The sequence below is a fragment of the Streptopelia decaocto genome (assembly GCF_964273445.1).
Source record: "Streptopelia decaocto genome assembly, chromosome: 22".
Taxonomy (NCBI): Eukaryota; Metazoa; Chordata; class Aves; order Columbiformes; family Columbidae; genus Streptopelia; species Streptopelia decaocto.
The window spans coordinates 2,284,462-2,304,569 of NC_138677.1; the positions used below are offsets into that span (position 1 = coordinate 2,284,462).

At 49.2% G+C, this 20,108-nt stretch overlaps 1 protein-coding gene across 2 annotated transcripts in view; it reads right to left on the reverse strand.

Annotated features, from left to right (window-relative positions):
• The window catches only part of NSF (N-ethylmaleimide sensitive factor, vesicle fusing ATPase), a 91,823-nt gene that overhangs the window by 20,571 nt on the left and 51,144 nt on the right, over window positions 1–20,108 (reverse strand). For both annotated transcript variants that reach the window (XM_082071130.1, XM_082071131.1), the window contains exons 9-17: window positions 15,067–15,266; window positions 13,218–13,383; window positions 12,630–12,704; window positions 10,647–10,834; window positions 6,219–6,314; window positions 5,190–5,346; window positions 3,953–4,086; window positions 2,664–2,730; window positions 2,421–2,500 (exon numbers count right to left, since the gene is read on the reverse strand). In XM_082071130.1, the coding sequence (XP_081927256.1) occupies window positions 2,421–2,500; window positions 2,664–2,730; window positions 3,953–4,086; window positions 5,190–5,346; window positions 6,219–6,314; window positions 10,647–10,834; window positions 12,630–12,704; window positions 13,218–13,383; window positions 15,067–15,266 (1,163 nt within the window). The remainder of the gene's footprint in view (window positions 1–2,420; window positions 2,501–2,663; window positions 2,731–3,952; window positions 4,087–5,189; window positions 5,347–6,218; window positions 6,315–10,646; window positions 10,835–12,629; window positions 12,705–13,217; window positions 13,384–15,066; window positions 15,267–20,108) is intronic.

Here is a 20,108-nt window from a genome sequence, read left to right on the forward strand (position 1 = left end):
TTCCTGGTGAGGGTGGCAGAGCCTGGCCCAGGCTGCCCAGGGGGGTTGTGGAGTCTCCTTCTCTGCAGACATTCCAACCCGCCTGGACACCTTCCTGTGTAACCTCATCTGGGTGTTCCTGCTCCATGGGGGGATTGCACTGGATGAGCTTCCCAGGGCCCTTCAACCCCTGACATTCTGGGATTCTGTGAATGGCAGAAGATGAGCCAGGGAGGGTCAGTGCAACATGAGGAAAAGGTTCTTCACCCAGAGGTGCTGGACACTGAACAGGCTCCCCAGGGAGGTGTCACGGCCCCAACCTGACAGTGTTCAAGAAGAGACTGGACAACGTGCTCAGACACACGGGGTGACCTGTGGGGTGTCCTGTGCAGGGACGGGAGTTGGACTCCATGATCCTGTGGGTCCCTCCAGCTCAGGACATTCTGTGATTCTAAGCTGTGTAGAACAGGGATTGTCTCCCTGACATCTCTTAACGCAGGGACATGTCCAGTGTCCCAGGACGCTCAATATTTACAAGGAATGAACTTAAACCGTGAGTCAAATCCCACAGAAACTCGACTTGGTTTGACCTCACGGAACACGTTAGTACCCCTGACGCTGTTCATGCACATTTAAGGCCTGTATCTGCACCTCAAATTCCAGCAAACCCCCTGAAAACAGCCATCACTTCCTAATAAATTGCTTCCCAAGGGAAGAACTCATCCCTGAGGGAATTCGGAAGGGTGTTGATTAACCACTGGTTTATCTCCCATTGGGTCCCTCACTTAAGCTTAAAATCCCCAAGAGTCTCCATGCCCAAATTCAGTCTTTTTTGCAGTAAATACAGCGGAAAAGGCCTTTTCCTGCAGGACTCAACCTCTTATACACCCTTGGGTCTTTTTAATTAAAAAGATCCCCACGTGCCACGATTATCACAGGGAACTCACCAACAGGCAAGAGGGAACTCGATCATCGGAGCTGCCAAAGCAGGTCAGCCCAAAGGGTCTAACACACTGTGCTCATTTCCACAGTAACCAACAGTGGACACTTAGACAAAAAACCCTCTCATCATCAATCAAACAGTGACATTTCCTCAGAAAACTCTCTACCCTCCAACAATTTATGGCTTAAGTCACCGTAATATTGGCTGTCAAGCCAAAGTCTTCCAGCCTCAAGGGCATTTCAGACATTGCAGAGCACAAATCTCCAGCAACATGCATGAACTTGGCAAATATCTGAGAGCCTCAGTCCTGCGTTCGGGAAAAAGCATCTCACAGCGAAATACATTCAGAGGACACAACGATAAAACGGACAATTTCATGTTTTAAGAGCCTTCGACAACCAAATCAAATCCAGTTGTTTTTTCCCCTCTGGATTAATGGGAACAATCATCGCCTGCTACTGGAAAACACCCAGCAATAGGTTATATGAGAATATAACCTATAGAGGTTATATAAGAACACAACTTATATCAGTTATATGAGAATATAAGGTGTATCTCAATGATTACATGAGACGGTGACGGTCAGAAACGCCGCTCTGTTCCAAGCCATGCGAGAACAGAACCCCAGGGTTATGGTACAAACCTCACGTGGCACAGAAAACTCACCGGGAAAAACCAAGTTGATAGTCACAAGGGAACTTCAGAGCTTGTGGTGTCACGGTTTAGTTCAAAGTTGTGTATTTGAAAGGTCCTTTCACCAAACCCTCTAACGGTAACAATACTCGTACGTTATGTTTCCAGGATGTTAAAAGTGACCAAAAATGGTGTTCACCCAGGCTGTGCTTCTCTGCCCTTCCTGACACCAACTTCCAAGGTTCTCCAGTTATTAGGGTGTTATTTATTCACGCGGGTGCTTCGCAGCACGCAGCAGAATCCCAGTGAACGACAGCAAAGACGGCAAACGGTGCCTCTTTGTCTCTTTATCACTTGTGATGTTCATAGACCTCACCGAGGCGGAAAGCGCGACCAGACAGGATCAGCGAGAGAGGTAAAACCCTGAGCTTTCCTCACCGGTTGTAATTAACGCCTGATAATTTCCAATTAAAACCATCCACAATCGTACGTTGCTGAGAAATAGATTTCTACACAAGGAGGGAGCACGTGGTTGGGCCAGGGATTGATTCGGACCGACCCGTTCCTTAGTTAAGCAGAAAGCAGGCTTAAGCAGGCTTAAGGTTAAACTTGGTGAAGGTTAAACTCATTTCCTTAGTCAGCATTTCTAGGGCTAACTGCAGCAAATTCAGCCTTAAGTAATTGGATAATGAAAGCTGAGCCCTTTGTGGTTATCCTAGAAATGTCTAAGGGAGGGAATGGCGGCAGGCCGGGATTAACTTGACTGAATCAGAGACAACGGCGCTAATACCACGGGCAGCACAGCCGCGATCAGCCAGACCCAAACCCCACACAAACGGGGCATCTGGCCCCCGATGGCTCTCACCTGCGGGGGGGCCTTCTTCAGCAGCACGAGAAGCGCTTGCAACACCAGATTAGAGAACCGCGGTCCGATCGGGACGTAATCTGCAATGAAAAACGCATTTTAACGCCCAGCACGTGCACACTGAAGGCACCGCATCAAAACCAGTTCAAGGCTCCAAACAGTGCCAGATCATTCCTTTCAATACTGCAAATATCTCAGTGTTTCTGCATGGCGCCGTCACTCGCTCCCATCACCCCAACTCACCCAGAAGTCTCTCAATGTCGTCCACGACGACACAGCTGAGCTGGGACTTGTAGGCGTCATCAAAGATCTGAAAAACAGCAAAACAACTCATTGGTTCAGCTTCACTCCTTTTTTATCTGTGCTAAGCTATACAGACTCCTATAGCCTGCGTATAAAACTACTTTTTGCTGGAGTATGAGACAACCACAAAAATCCTTGATCACCATAAGAGGCAACATTTACAATTCTAAAGTTACGTTGTTCACCCATTCTTACAAAATTCTGCAGTGTAGGGGAAAGGGACCCGGGGGTCCTGGGGACAGCAGGGTGACCATGAGCCAGCACTGGGCCCTTGTGGCCGGGAAGCCAATGGTACCTGGGGTGGGTTAGAAGGGGGTGGTCAGTAGGTCAGAGAGGTTCTCCTGCCCCTCTGCTCTGCCCTGGGGAGACCACACCTGGAATCTTGTGTCCAGCTGTGGCCCCTCAGTTCCAGCAGGACAGGGAACTGCTGCAGAGAGTCCAGCGCAGCCACCAAGATGCTGCAGGGAGTGGAGCATCTCCCGTGTGAGGAAAGGCTGAGGGAGCTGGGGCTCTGGAGCTGGACAAGAGGAGACTGAGGGGGGACTCATTCCTGGGGATCAAGATGGAAAGGGGCAGTGTCAGGAGGATGGAGCCAGGCTCTTCTGGGTGACAACCAGTGACAGGACAAGGGGCAATGGGTGCAAACTGGAACACAGGAGGTTCCACTTAGAGATGAGAAGAAACTTGTTCGTGGTGAGGGTGGCAGAGCCTGGCCCAGGCTGCCCAGGGGGGTTGTGGAGTCTCCTTCTGTGCAGACATTCCAACCCGCCTGGACACCTTCCTGTGTAACCTCATCTGGGTGTTCCTGCTCCATGGGGGGATTGCACTGGATGAGCTGGCCAAGGGCCCAGTGCTGGCTCATGGTCACCCTGCTGTCCCCAGGACCCCCAGGTCCCTTTCTCCTACGCTGCTCTCCAACAGCTCATTCCCCAGCTTACACTGGAACCTGGGGTTGTTCCTGCCCAGATGCGGGAACATTACATTACATTACATTTTCCCCGCCCAACTCTCCAGCCTGTCCAGGTCTCACTGGATGGCAGCAAAGCCTTGTGGTGTTTTTGTGTTTTCCCATCAAAAAAATTAATTCAGCTTTCTAAATAAACGTAGGCACAGAAATTCAGGGCCTACAAAGGGCAGAAAACATGATCACAAGCGTAATTCACTTTTCTGTCCACTAGACAACATATAACGGGACTGCGGTCAAGCAAAAGAGGAGGACACGTCAGTACCTTCTTCATGGCCTGGCACTTGGCCGTTTCAGAAAATCCGATCATCTTATCAGGAGAGCAGATCTTGATAAAGGGAAAGTTGGATTCTTCTGCTATCTTTGCTGCTAGAGCAGTTTTCCCACTGTGGGGGGGACCTGAAATAAAGGACAAGTGTAATGAAAGAACAGGGGAGAAAACAGCTCTGGTCAGGCTCAGCGTGGATGGTATTTTCAGCATGTTTCTGACCTCATCCGGAGGGATCTGCTTCTGGAAATGAGCTTTTTCCTACTTGCAGAAGGAACACACGACTCCCAGTGCAATCCACTCCTCCGGGTTAAGGAAATCAATGCAACCATTGACCACATACAGACGGATTTGCCGTGAAACCAGCACAAAAGAGAACGGGACACGTTTTGTCGGAGGGGCCGCTGCACCAAAACCAGCATGTGTCTGTATTTGGCAGAAACTTCTCGAACTACATTGATGCCCCTTCTAAATACGATTTCTGCAGGTACGGTGGCAAACGAGTCACCAGCACGACCGCCAGGTCAATACTGACACGGACAATTTGGTATTTGCCTCAATTCACACCAGAATAAGTCAGAGGCCAAAGACACATCTTAATCCACACACCCAATACAAACCAACCTGCAGCACAAGCAGATATTGCGTCCAGTGGTATCTTGGCCACTCAGAATTATTCAGGGGATCAATCCACAGCTCATTTCAAAGCTACAGACCACTGAGAAATAGTGGAACCCCCAATTTTTTGAGTTCAGGAGAAGAAAGATGGAAGCGCTAAATAACAAATTCTACTGCAGTATCCATAATGTAGATATTTGAACTAGCTTTTCAGGCTCTTCGTAGGCAATAGCAGCCCAGACAGAGGGAAATCCCCCCCACCTGTGTGCGCAGACCAGCGGCTGTTTGAACTCAGTTTATTGCACTGATGAGCTCTCCAGTGACCAAGAGAATTCAGACGTGTAACTCGGCCAGAGGGGTTCACACCGTAAACACCCACCTGTGGGTTATTAACCGGGCACATTCTCCATCGTTCCAAGAACAAGATTTCTCTTCGGCTGAGAAGCCGGTTTAAATATCTAAAGCGATTTCACCCAAGGAAACTGAAAGAGACCAATTCTATTTTTCCTCCCATGTGCAGTCACAGAATACGAGAGATGACCGCTTGGACACTCGACAGGAATAGTTTAAAGAAGCCACTAGTGGTATTTTGTATGTATGTTTTCCTTCAATTCACCTTCCAGAAGGACGCTGACCAAAGGAGTGCGGTCACTGTTCTTGGTTTGCTGAACAAGCAGCTCCCCGTCATCCAACACCCTCGTTACCGGATCGCCCCACTTAATAATTCCATTCATGATGTAGCTCGCGTAGTCTTCCTGGTTGGTTCCAAACGCCTACATTAAGAGAGGGAACAGCTGGTTTACCCAGAAGTTTTGCAACACATCAGAAGAACATGAAATAAGAGTCTGGAAGATGCTTAAGTGACACAGTTGGTAGTGGAAGACCCACTGGTGACAACCACTGCACCAGGGAGGTTGAGGTTGGATGTGGGGAACAATTTCTTCCCCAAAGGGCTGTGGGGCATTGGAACAGGCTGCCCAGGGCAGTGCTGGAGTCACCGTCCCTGGAGGGGTTGAAAAGGTGTTTAGACGAGGTTCATAGAGACATAGGGTAGTGCTGGAGTTGGTGTATGGTTGGACCTGACAATTTCTTCCAATCAAAATTATTCTATTCTATTCTATTCTATTCTATTCTATTCTATTCTATTCTATTCTATTCTATTCTATTCTATTCTATTCTATTCTATTCTATTCTATTCATTCTATTCCATTCCATTCCACTCCACTCCACTCTACTCTACCATTCCAGTTCAAAGGACTGAACGCTGCTGGGGACCGTGCACATTCAGAAGCATCTTTTCATGCACCCTCTAAACAAATTCTAACCAGCTCAAGCTGCCAACGAGTTCTGAATTCCCGCCATTTAAAAACAATTCTCAAAAATGAGGCTCAAGCCTATTCAGGTCCACATTAAAACTGCCATCCTGGAGCAGCCTAAAAGGTAGAGCGCACACACAACACGGAGATGAAATTCCAAGTTGCTTGCTTTATTTGCTCTACTCCTTTTGATGAGTCTTCCGTGCCAGACAAGGCCCGCAGCAGAGCCTCAGCACTGCGCACTGAGCACTGCTCATCTGATCCTGATGCCTCGTGTCATTAACTACACCGGGCGACTCTACTACGGGAGTTACACGGCGCCTACTCACCGGTTTGATGTCGTTCTCCAAAGACGCAAAGAAGTCTCCTCTCGTCACACGCAAGCTCTCTGCCTTCTCCATATCCACTTCCACTTTGTTGCTGGCCTAATAAAGGCAATTAAAAAAAATTGAAGCACAGCAGAACCGCACACGACCACTTATTAATATATAGGTTCCCTTTATTATAGGGAACCATTCTTTCCATTGAGAGTCTGTAGAAATGATTCTTCGTTCTGCTGTTTGGGTGCTGCGTGGGAAAGGTATGAGGCTTCCCTCATGGTGTGACTTTGCTCAGACAGACAAATTAAAGTTTGGGGAAACTCAACTCGGAATCCACCCATCCCACCTTTGGCAACCGAGCCAAAAATAAGAACCATTCGCACATCTCTGATTCAGGTGGTTTAGTTTTCTATTCAAACCACACACTCTTCTCTCCCTACAAGAAAGGATTGGTAAATATCAGATTTCTTTCTGCTTTATCTTTAATTGCTTTGCTGCAACCAAACCCATGAATCTTCCCAAGGCAGCGCTGTGGGTGTTACTTGGAACTACAGAATCCCAGAACGTCAGGGGTTGGAAGGGCCCTGGAAAGCTCATCCAGTGCAATCCCCCCATGGAGCAGGAACACCCAGATGAGGTTACACAGGAAGGTGTCCAGGCGGGTTGGAATGTCTGCACAGAAGGAGACTCCACAACCCCCCTGGGCAGCCTGGGCCAGGCTCTGCCACCCTCACCGGGAACAAGTTTCTTCTCATCTTTCAATGGAACCTCCTGTGTTCCAGTTTGTACCCACTGCCCCCTTGTCCTGTCACTGGCTGTCACCAGAAGAGCCTGGCTCCATCCTCCTGACACTCCCCCTTTCCATATTGATCCCCAGGAATGAGTCCCCCCTCAGTCTCCTCTTGTCCAGCTCCAGAGCCCCAGCTCCCTCAGCCTTTCCTCCCACGGGAGATGCTCCACTCCCTCCAGCATCTTGGTGGCTGCGCTGGACTCTCTCCAGCAGTTCCCTGTCCTGCTGGAACTGAGGGGCCACAACTGGACACAAGATTCCAGGTGTGGTCTCCCCAGGGCAGAGCAGAGGGGCAGGAGAACCTCTCTGACCTACTGACCACCCCCCTCTAACCCACCCCAGGTACCATTGGCTTCCTGGCCACAAGGGCCCAGTGCTGGCTCATGGTCACCCTGCTGTCCCCAGGACCCCCAGGTCCCTTTCCCTTGCACTGCTCTCTAACAAAACACCTGCAGTTCCTCAGCCCACCCCGCACTCTTTTCCAAATGAAAAGCAGCACCTTTTTCCTTCTGCCATTCCCGAACCATCCAGTAACACTTAAAAACTAAGAACGGGGAGCAAATCCACAGCACGGACAGACCCAGCGCAACGTCCTCTTGTAAATCACCTCTCAGTCACAACAACAGAGGCACCACCAGGAGCGGAGCCAGGAGAGGGTTCGAGTTTGTGAAAAGCTGGCGACTTTATTCAGATGTTGCAGGCTTTAGTATTTCTGAGTGTGGCCGAAGCTCCGCGATGCCGAGCAGCTCCGCTCACCGGGATTATTTGTAGATCCACAAGTCCATTGATTGCCCTGGGCAGCAATCAGGAATTAAATGGATTTCGAAGCAACTTTCCCGCTCAGCAGCGCACAGACCCGGCTCCCACAACCTCATCCCGCCGGGCGGCCGCTGAGGATCCCGAGCCGGAGATACCGGAAGAAGGATCAGTCCCGAGAGGGGCAGAAGCTGATCTGTGCAAAGCAATCCAGCTCAACGGCAATTTTTAAGTAGCGTAGAAATGAGGCAAAAGATCTTAATTATTTTGCAAAGTGCAGCCTGGAAAGGTTTTGGTTAAGTTCTGAATTTCCCAATTATACCATAGCAAGCTTCTCTAGATTCCAAGAGTCATTTTCATAGAAAGTTCCCTGAGTTTTATAACACCACCTGCTTCTACCTGAGACCATAACGGCCCTACATGATCTGATACAAAATAAGGGGTGTCAAGGGGTTTCTTTGCCTGAGAACAAGGTGATGGGCGAGTCGATAACTCTGACCCTCGAAGACGCGTCTCGGAGACGTCCCGTCCTGATCGACGAGGACAGCGCTTGGGCACGGGAAGGGAAGAATAATGATTAAAATAATGACATTACGCTTGTCTTGTAGAGCAGCAAACGCAGCTTCTAATGAGCAGCTCAGGAACCCAGACCGGCCAGTAACACCCTGACAAAGAATTACAACCAGAGATGCTGAAGTGAGAGTCGCATCGCAAAAACAGAACTACAGGACGCCAGGGATACCCAAGCAGTGGATCCTTGCAGAGGGAAGTGAAGGCACTTGAAACTCTACTAATATATTCCTGAAGTTGTTTGTACGCTTCAAAATAGGAGGTTTTCCTTTCCTAACCTTTAATGAGTTACACATCTTCATTTTTAACACACGCGCCTTGACAGACTAGCAGAGAGTTTAAATGATTCAGAAGAATAATGCCCCTTGATTTCCCATCTTCTGCTTCTCACAGGTGCTTCTGGAAACTAGGTCAGGCCTATGATGTATATTTTAAACTTTACAGAGAGAATGAAACACCTTAGTGCATCACTTGGCTGAAGGCGCCTGCAGAATAAGCAATAAGACTACCCAAAAACATGATGTCAAAGCGTTTGAGGAGAGAAACAAAGCGTGGCTGCTTCACGTTTGGAACGTACATACATAGATAACGAAGCCGTCGATCACGCGCCGAGCGGAAGGAGATGCTGCTCTTTGTGTCCCCGCGTTGCTGTGTTCTCGTCTCCCACGACAGGCAATAAATACATCAGAACACCAACGGGCCCCAAACGCACCCAGAATTCCAGCACAGAAATAACATCGACTATAAGCAAAATTAATTACTTAAGGAAAATGTTGCAAAGGGATGAAAATACCTCCAGAGGTGCTGATTATTTTTTGGGGGGGACAGAACACATGAAAATTGGAAACTGTTGATGTCTTTGGTTTTTTTCTATGGGAAACAATAACTTTTAAAGTATTATGGCTATAAAACAAAAATTAGCTTCATATTCAAGGCTGAACAGGCTTTTAACTTAAAAACAACCCAGCGCTGCGGAATTGATGCTGAAGACCTTTCTCAGCAGTTCTTGGCCACCGGAGCTGTGTCTTTCAGCCTCCTCCTTCACAAACTAATCAGCTTGTATTTCAACACCATCAAATACTGTGGTTTGCATCTGGATTAATAATAACCTGACATTTCCCGGTGCTTAACTCGCGTCTGGTTGAAGATCCACCCACCCCGTCTCCAGTGGATACGGGGAAGCGAGACGATGCTCGTCGGGACGGCAGGAGCTGAGAACTCAACACGTCTCTGTGGCACTGAGACCATCGCCAAGCGAGTTCTGCTTTGAAACGGAAAACATCACACAAGCTCCTTCTGAGTCCCACCAAGACTTCAGCGTCAGCGACGTCTTGGAGCAAAGGTTCCTTCCATGGCTTGATCCTCCACACAACGCACGTCGCCTTTGCTTTGCTTTGCTGGTCCCGCCGGTGCCGTTGCTGAGTTGTACTGACCTGTCGCTCCCCAGTCCCGGATTCCAGCCCACTCCTGATTTCACGCACTTTTCAGGACCTTTCACTGTATTTTTTGCAGGCTGAGAAATCCTGGTCTAAGCATCTTGCCAATGAAACCGCCCATAGCTCCGAGCTCTCCTGCTGCCCTTCCGTACCTGGTTCTACCAAAGCCTTCCCAGGACCATCCGAGTTCAAACACACCCAGGACTTCGCCCACGACGTATCCACAGCCTCACCTGTGCTCTGCATTCCTCTCCTCATAAATCCTAACGTTGCATTTGCTTTTGTCAGCGATAAGGACTGAGCTGATATTTCAGGATCATCGTAACTCCAAGGACTTGACCCCCATCGCTGCTTTTACCTTCCTGAAGTTTCTCTCTCTGGTATCCACTTCGATTCACTGACAACATCTTGTGCACTCACATTAATTCAGATTCCTTCTGCAGTTTTCCATAGGCGGCCTTTGTCTTTATGACCACAAACCAGTGCTGAGCTTGTAACCTCACTATTCCTCACTCTTTACACATCATTTTTGAACATATTGAGCTGCACAGGCTGCAGAGATCCCTGTGTGACGGGCAGGTCTCACTTCCACTTCTCATCTCCTGGGTCCAACCCATAAGCTGAGCTCAAGACTTTAAGTTTTTATCAAAATAGGCTGACAAACCATCACCTTCCGCTCCCACAAGAGCCAGTCGGTGGGCAGGAGGTGGAAGAGGTAAATCAGAACCACGTTAAAGCCCAACGAAAAGCTGCTGTCCACAGGAATTCCACCTCCTACAGTGTGCTGAGACACCACCACCCATTCAGAAGGAAACTTTCAAGAAAAGACTCCAAACATGATTATTTTCCCCTTTTTTTGCCCCAGTGAGAGGCGCCAGCACTGACCTTGATGTGCCTGTTCATGGCAGTCGACTGAGCGGCTCGAACTAAACCTTCTAACTCGGCACCGCTGAAGTTTTTGGTCTCGACGGCCAGCTCAGCGATGTCCACGTCCTCAGCCAGCAGCTGGTGCTCCCGCATCCGCACCGTGTGGATGTGGAGGATCTGAAATCGGCCCTTCTCGTCTGGCAAGCCTGAGATTTAAACAGAACTCGCGTCATTTGGCGCCTCGGCGCAGCCAAAGGCTTTCCCCCTCCTCAACCATTCCACCTCCAAAGGCTCTTTCTCATTGTGAGCAATTCATTCTTGCAAGGAGAATATCTGACAATGCTTTTTGTTTGAGCACATTCAATCACACTAATTGCCCAAATTGATTAGCATCGCCACCAAATTGCAGAGGAAAAGTGAAACGTTTGGTTTCTCTCCTCAGGGCTCCTCCGCCTTGGTTGCTCTCAGACTTGCACACCAGAATTCACCTCATGCAAAGACAATGTGGTCAGTCCCTTGGAAGCCCTAAACCCACATTAAAATCATCATAGAATCGTGGAATCATGGACTAGTTTGGTTTGGAAGGGACCGTGAAAGATCGAGTCCACCCCTCGTGCCGTGGGACATCTGTCTCCAGACCAGGCTGCTCAAAGTCTTGTCCAACCTGACTTTGGACACCTCCAATGGTGGGGCAACCACAGCTTCTCCGGGCAGCCTGTTCAGTGTCTCACCATCCTTATTCTAAAACATTTATTCCTTATATCCAAACTAAACCTCTCCTCTGTCAGTTTAAACCCACCACCCCTTGTCCTATCGCAACAGGCCCTGCTCAAAAGTCTGTCCCCATCCTTCTGATCGGCCACTTTTAAGCACAAAAAGGCCACAATAAGGTCTCCCCGGAGCTTCTCTTCTCAGCTGAACACCCCAACTCTCTCAGCCTGTCCCCCAGCAGAGCTGTTCCAGCCTTGGATCATTCCTGTAGCTCCTCTGGACCAGCTCCAGAGCGTCTACAAGGAATTGAAGGACTCAGTAAAGAAACTGTGCTTTAGGGATGAAGATGGCAGGACCAGAGGAAACGGCCTCAAGTTGCGCCAGGGGAGGTTGAGGTTGGATGTGGGAACAATTTCTTCCCCAAAGGGCTGTGGGGCATTGGAACAGGCTGCCCAGGGCAGTGCTGGAGTCACCATCCCTGGAGGGTTGGACAGATGGACATGAGGTTCTCAGGGACATGGGGCCCCTCAGTTCCAGCAGGACAGGGAACTGACACAACTGGACACAAGATTCCAGGTGTGTCTCCCCAGGGCAGAGCAGAGGGGCAGGAGAACCTCTCTGACCTACTGACCACCCCCTTCTAACCCACCCCAGGTACCATTGGTTTCCTGGCCACAAGGGCCCAGTGCTGGCTCATGCTCACCCTGCTGTCCCCAGGACCCCCAGGTCCCTTTCCCCTACACTGCTCTCTAACAGCTCGTTTCCGAACTTACACTGGAACCTGGGGTTGTTCCTGCCCAGATTCAAGACTCTACACTTGCCCTTGTTCTATTTCATTCAATTTTTCCCTGCCCAGCTCTCCAGCCTGTCCAGGTCTCTGATGGCAGCACAGCTTCCAGTGTCACCCACTCCTCCCAGCTTGGTGTCATCAGCAAACCTGCTGACAGTCACTCTATTCCCTCATCCAAATCATTAATGAATTTATTGAATAATACCGGCCCCAGCACTGCCCCCTGAGGCACTGCACTGGATACAGGCCTCAACTGGACTCTGCCCCATTGACCACGACTCTCTGGCTTCTTCCCTTCAGCCAGTTCACAGTCACCTCACTAAGAACTTGCTCTACAGGTTCAACAGTTCCACAGTTTCCATCCAGGAACGATGTGGTGCCGCTACCTGGCTCCTTTAATTCACGAAGTTTAGCATCCATGCCAACCTGGTGAATTGATCACACTAATATATACATTTGCCTATAACTGTCAGGTTTATTGCAATCCGCAGCTTGCTTACCAATCTCCATTTTCACCTCCAATCTTCCTGGTCTCAGCAGAGCCTCATCAATCAGGTCAGGTCTGTTGGTCATCCCTAAATTCAAAGGTAAAACCAAAAATCAGCATTATCTGAGCTTACCAAGTGGGTCTTCCACTCCTGAATACAGCCCATAGAGTTAACAAAACACCTCGAAGAGTCTCAAGAAAACAGATAAAAGGTGCTAATCTCCAGAAATATTAGAAAAGCTTTGATTAGTTCATAGCGACGGGATCAAAGCTGGATGTGTGATTATATCTGCAGGGTTCCCGGTGTCACAACAGCCAGAGAAGCCCCTTCACTCCTTCACATGTAGACACACCGACGCACATCATTCCTTCCAAGATTTCGCAAACTTCGAAACACTCGCTATCAAAAGCTAAAGGAGGAAACCGTTGAAAGCAGCATTATCTGCTGATTACAGCATCGCCTCCCTCAAAATCTGCTACTGACGCGTGTTAAACCGCAGTCATTCCGTCCAGGTTAGTCCAAACAGATTCAACACCAGCAACGATAAGACGGATGACCCTCAATGAGCAAAATATAAGAAGTTTTCAAGTGCCATCGTACCGATCACAAGGATGTTATTGAGCTGCTCTACGCCATCGATTTTCGACAGCAACTGGTTGACGACGGTGTCGTGGACGCCGGTGCTGCCTGCCATGCTCCCTCGCTGCTTGCAGATGGCGTCGATCTCGTCGAAGATGATGATGTGCACGCCGCTGTTCGCCCCGAGCTGCCGGGGAGAAAAACACGTCAGGAACGGCACACGTCACCGAATGAACAAAACAAGAGCATCTCAACAAGCTCCCCCACGGAGATACAGAACGCTGACACCTCCAAGGGTCAGCATCACAAGTTAGAGATGTATCGGACCCTGGTTTTGAGGAACATCAGAAAAGGAGGTGGCGGGTGGGTTTGGCCCAAGCACGGGACTGATGTTGGGAAGGGTCGCGGGGTTTTGCACCAGGGGATGGGGCTGAGCAAGAGAAACACCAGCCCAGAGCGGGACCACAAAGGATCTGGGCAAACCCCTGCGAGGGAGAGGAGAACAAAGCGCTTCTGTGGAGAGACGGGAAACACCCCTGGCTGCGCTGAGCTCAGAAAACATCGCCAGAGGAGCTTTGTTCTTCATATTTTTAAGGAGTCCATTCAGTGCCAACGGGGAGCAGAAGTGCTCGTTGCCAGGTTCGCTCAAAGGTGAGGCTATCGCAGCTGCTAAGAGAACAGGATACTTTTTGTGACCGTCTTATGAAGCTTTTTCCCTTCAAATTTCACCTCTCAAACATCTTTCGTGGCCAGTGGAGACCACGTTAGCACCGGGTGAATGTGCTGGCAATCTGCCCCCGCCACAAGTCATTACAATACCAACCTTTCCGAGACCTTTTTAATCTCGCAACTTGTCATCGGGACCATCCCCTCCAGCCAACACAAACTCTATTTTAACAGGTGTGTTATTGCGAGGGAAAAGCAGCTCAGGGCGTTCAGTAATAGTGCAACAACCAGACAGAAGGAGATTGGTTACAGCTGTACGGGCTCCCATGCAAAGCTGACTTATTGATTAATAAATCTTCTGTAGGAGAAAATTAAATGATTTTAAGCCACTAGCAAAATCTGCAGGCTTGGTAGGTGTAAATAAAATTAAGAGATACAATGTCCTTGGCTGAAGTAGTCTGAAAAGATGTCCCTATATTTAATTGTGGCTTGCCTGAAATCCTATTTTCTTTACTAGAAAATCTTATCGAGATTAAGTGAACCACAGCAGATTAAAACTACAGCAATATTTACACCTTCAAACTAAAGACTGGGCTTTGGAAAGCCAGGTAAACTAATGGATTAAAACCATGAGAGTTTGGAAAAACACAGAATCTTTATCTCCGCTTCTAGTTTCAAAGATTATATTGTCTAGTTTTGAGAGACTATTCTCATCCCTTAGGTTTTGGCTAAATTAATGATGTATTGATTATAATCCACTTCAAGGAATATAATATACTATAGAAAATATAGTATATACTAATAAGCCCGTAAGCCAAAATGGGGAACTGCGAAAGCTTATTTGAAATTCATCCCATGTTATGTGCCACCTGAATTTAGGAGCAGAAATCCAGACAAACTGTCTCTCCCACAAAAAGAAAGAGACAAGAGAACCCACCATATTTTAGCAGTCCCGTTTTCCAGCGCTTTCTAAGCGGAAACACAGAACACCAAGTGCAGCAGGACGGGCCCTGCTGGCTTACATCAAAATAATTCTGCATGGAATTTGAGCAACACTAATACCCCCTGACTTCCAGCGAACAGCTATAATCACAGTGACTCAGCCTTTGAATGCAAGCAGCAATTTTCTGATTATAAACCTCCTTTCCGGTCATTCTTCGGGCACGTCCATGCCGCCCGTGCTACTTCTCTCTGTTTGCATTACCCGTCTTTGCTCTTCTTCTGCATCAGCAAACAGCTTGCGGATGTTGGCCTCGGACTCGCCCACGTATTTGTTGAGGATTTCGGGCCCGTTGACGACCTTGGGTTCCCTGGCGTTCAGCATCTTGCCAATCTGTCTGGCCATGAGGGTTTTACCGCAGCCCGGAGGTCCGTACAGGAGGATTCCTTTCACGTGCTTGCAGCCTGGAACAAGGGAGAATGAGGTTAATAGAGCAATTTGAGATGGAAACAGCGATATAGGGACGAGGGGAACGCTGCTGGCAGGAGGGATGTGATTTGGGAGAAGCGCGTTGGTCCCAACGCTGCTCGGTGCCTTCACCAGGGACATGCAAATTGCCAAACTGGAGCAGAGCCGTTCCAATGATCTAGAAAGGCGTATCGGGGAGAAGAGGGTCATTAGGGGCAGTCAGCATGGCTTCACCAAGGGGAAGATGTGCTTGACCAACCTCACTGACTTTTATGAGGACATAAGATGGATGGATGATGGCAGAGCGGTGGATGTGATCTGCCTTGACTTGAGTGAGGCATTTGACACAGTCTGCACAGCATCCTCACAGCTGAACTGAGGGAGTGCGGGCTGGATGAGCGGGGAGTGAGGTGACTGCGAACTGGCTGAAGGGAAGAAGCCAGAGAGTCGTGGTCAATGGGGCAGAGTCCAGTTGAGGCCTGGATCTAGTGCAGTGCCTCAGGGGGCAGTGCTGGGGCCGGTATTATTCAATATATTCATCGGTGATTTGGATGAGGCAATAGAGTGACTGTCAGCAAGTTTGCTGGTGACACCAAGCTGGGAGGAGTGGGTGACACTGGAAGCTGTGCTGCCATCAGAGACCTGGACAGGCTGGAGAGCTGGGGAGGGGAAAATTGAATGAAATAGAACAAGGGCAAGTGTAGAGTCTTGAATCTGGGCAGGAACAACCCCAGGTTCCAGTGTAAGTTGGGGAACGAGCTCTGGAGCTGGACAAGAGGAGACTGAGGGGGACTCATTCCTGGGGATCAATATGGAAAGGGGGAGTGTCAGGAGGATGGAGCCAGGCTCTTCTGGTGACAACCAGGGACAGGACAAGGGGCAATGGGTACAAACTGGAACACAAGAGGTTCCATTGAAAGATGAGAAGAAACTTGTTCCTGGTAAGGGTGGCAGAGCCTGGCCCAGGCTGCCCAGGGGGGTTGTGGAGTCTCCTTCTCTGCAGACATTCCAACCCGCCTGGACACCTTCCTGTGTAACCTCATCTGGGTGTTCCTGCTCCATGGGGGGATTGCACTGGATGAGCTTTCCAGGTCCCTTCCAACCCCTCACATCCTGTGATTCTGTGAAATTGCCAAGAAAAACACCCCACAGAGCACAACTGCTCAATACAAGATAATTTCTATTGACCACGTGCGCTCCTTTCTCTCTTTTTCAGGTTGTTCAAGCATTGAAATGAAGTTTCAAGAAGAATTTTGTTACGAGGAGTATTGAACCCGACCAAAACCCCAGAGAGTGACACGGCTGCACTGACACAGCACGGGAATAAAGCTGAACAGTTCTTCTGGGCTCCTCTGCAGATCAAACATTTACTATAACAAAAATCAAGAAAAATTCATTAGTCAACTTTCAGGCATCTAGAAGTCAAAACCACCAACACCCCACGCTGCCAGTAAAGACGAATTCCAGCCAGGAACCAACGATGCATGGAGAAATGAAAAGCTCCGCCTGTCGAACGGGTGTCACGACGAGGGCTGTCGACGTGCTGGGCGGGGAACACGATCACCTGTGCACGGTGCGGCCGGACCGCGCCAACAAGTGATGCTTGGAAGGGAAATCCCGAGCAAAGCGCTGCTGGGGCGGCACAGAAAACCGAGGGGCGAGTCGGGGCACGTGTGCGCAAACAGCCCCGGGAGCATCCTCAAACAGGCAGGAAAATCGTGCCGCAAAGTATCGTTTTTCCGTAATACACCTTCCGAAATGAAATACAACCACAGAGGCCTCGTTTTGTTCCAGTTTTCCTGCAGTTCGCAGTCTCTCTACTAGAAGGAGGTACAACCTAGTGATGATATGCGACACTCTCCTATAGCTTCATATCCTTATCCATGATAAGAAAATAGCCTCAGGTTGTGCCAGGGGAGGCTGAGGTTGGATGTGGGAACAATTTCTTCCCCAAAGGGCTGTGGGGCATTGGAACAGGCTGCCCAGGGCAGTGCTGGAGTCACCATCCCTGGAGGGTTTAAAAGCCGTTCAGATGAGGTTCTCAGGACACGGGTTAGTGCTGGCGTTGGGTTATGGTTGGAATCGATGATCCTGAGGGCCTGCTCCAACTGAGATGATTCTATGGTTCTACAAACCTGTGTCCCCAGCCCTGCACACAGTGAATGCTCCAGGTGAGCCCCCGTCGCTTCTACAGCCCCAAAGAAAACTTAAATTCTTGAAAGCGCAAAAATTCTCCCCTCTTCTGCGTGGAAACAGCCGCAGCAAAGGGTGACACAGTCTCACCTCCCATAGAGGCAAACTGGGTGAGAACTGGGTTACTGAGGAAATGAGACTTTGGACAAATGTGCTTAGAAAGTCATCTAGATTTCCCTCTCTTCCTATTCAAACTCCCTTGCCATGAGAAAGTATGGAGTGGCTGATTTTGCACCTGGGACACGGCAGCCCCGGCTGTACAGACAGACTGGGGGACGAGATGCTGCAGAGCAGCTCTGCGGAGGGATCTGGGGGCTCTGGTCGATGGCCAGTTGAACATGAGCCACCAGTGTCCCTGGAGCCAAGAGGGACCCGTGTCCTGGTGCATCCAGCACAGCACGGCCAGCCGGGCAGGGAGGGGACTGTCCCGCTCTGCTCAGGCCTCAGCTGGAGCATTCACTGTGTGCAGGGCTGGGGACACGGGTTTATAGAACCAGAGAATCATCTCAGTTGGAACAGACCCTCAGGATCATCGAGTCCAACCATAACCCAGCCCCATCACTAACCCATGTCCTGAGAACCTCGTCTGAACGCCTTTTAAACCCCTCCAGGGATGGTGACTCCAGCACTGCCCTGGCCAGCCTGTTCCAATGTCCCACAGCCCTTTGGGGAAGAATTTTTTCCTAATATTCAGTCTAAACCTCCCCTGGTGCAACCTGAGGCCATTTTCTTATTATGGATAAGCAGATAAAGCTACAGGAGAGTGTCCAGAGGAGGCTATGAAGTTGGTGAGTGATTTGGAGGGGAAGCCGTGTGAGGAGCGGCTGCAGTCCCTGGGTTTGTTCAGCTGGAGCAGAGCAGACTGAGGGCAGAGCTCGTGGGCTGCAGGTTCAGCAGGAGCAGGAGGGGCAGGGTGAGCTCTGCTCTGTGACAGTGACAGAGCCCAGGGAATGGCAGAAGATGAGCCAGGGAGGGTCAGTGGGACATGAGGAAAAGGTTCTTCACCCAGAGGTGCTGGACACTGAACAGGCTCCCCAGGGAGGGGTCACGGCCCAACCTGACAGTGTTCAAGAAGAGACTGGACAACGTCCTCAGACACACGGGGTGACCTGTGGGGTGTCCTGTGCATGGACAGGACTTGGAATCCAGGATCTTGTGGGTCCCTCCAGCTCAGGACATTCTGTGATCCTTTGATTCTATCATCTCTCACCTGATAAATAAAACTACAATTAAAAAGCTCAGCTACTCATCCCACTAGAGCAAAAATCCTGGCTCTGGGCGCCGGCCAGATCCCGAGACAACCTGCCGACCACCCAAGCACCCAGACCAGCTCAGCCGGGTGCTCCACGCTCCCTTTTTAGCAATTATTAATAACACCACACACGTGTGGCCCCCAAATCTGAACATCAAGGACGTCACTGGCCACCTGCTGCAAGACTCAGTTGCCACAAAGGGCAACATTGAGCGCTGGGCCTTCAGCAGGTGGAAGAACATTCCCCAAACCACAGCAATTAGTTCCTATTCAAATAAAACTGCCACGAGCTACACCAGCTGAGATTTCCCCATATAGCGATGCTCACCTGGCTAAAATTCTAGTTTTAAACACAAGCAGGACTTTATTAAAATAGACAGGTGATGACAAACTCCAAATGTTAAGCCTGAATCACAGTGGGGTCCTGTGCACCACGCAGGAATTTTGATTAAGTTTATCTCCCCTTCGCTGATTTTGCCAGCGCAGCCCAAATGTCAATATGATTATGAGAACCTTATAAACACCAATTATTAGCAGTGCAGACATGTCTAACTCGTTAAGCTTTAGGGCTCCGAATCAAAGGTCATTCCTGTAATGTGATGCTTAATTATGCAATTTAATGACGTACAGTTAGAAGCTGAATAGGTGTGTTAATGGGAACTAAAATATACCAATATGGGCAACATTCTGCACAAAATATTTTAGTAAAATTGTAAGAACTGGTAAGAATGGAGAGTAATTAGTGTTACCTAGAGAAACCAATTATTAGTGTTACCTAGAGAAATCAATTATTAGTGTCACCTAGAGAAATCAATTATTAGTGTCACCTAGAGAAATCAATTATTAGTGTCACCTAGAGAAATCCATCACTGTTGTGAACCAGGATGTAACTTACCCAAGGACTACGAAGTTTATTTGTTCAACTCGCTCTATACACAAGAAATGTTTCAGTACAACAGGGATTTTCTACTTGGGAGTGTAATTTCCCTTTTAATTACCATCAAAGCATTCTGGTGCGGTTGTATCATTCAGAGGCACCTATGGGGAGCGGTGGATCCTGAGCACGGCGGGAGATGTTTATCTCTGCACATCAATCTCCAAGCGGTTCGAACAGGGGTCCCAAACTCCACCTGGTAAATGGGTAAAATCCCCCAAAAATCCCATTGGGTGGGATTTCCCCCTCTCAGCTCCATTGCAGTCGACGTCGCTGCCTCTGGTTCATTTACCCACCACCGACTGAAGGAACTTGTTGCTGCTTTGAGTTCAAAGCTGAGACAGGCACAGAGCTGCGCCTAAACCAGAACAGTTTAGTTTTAGGGCAGTTTTCTTGATCTGCCAAATCACTTGACACTGCGAAGACAAGAAAATCAAGTCATTAAGTTGTTCCTGGGTC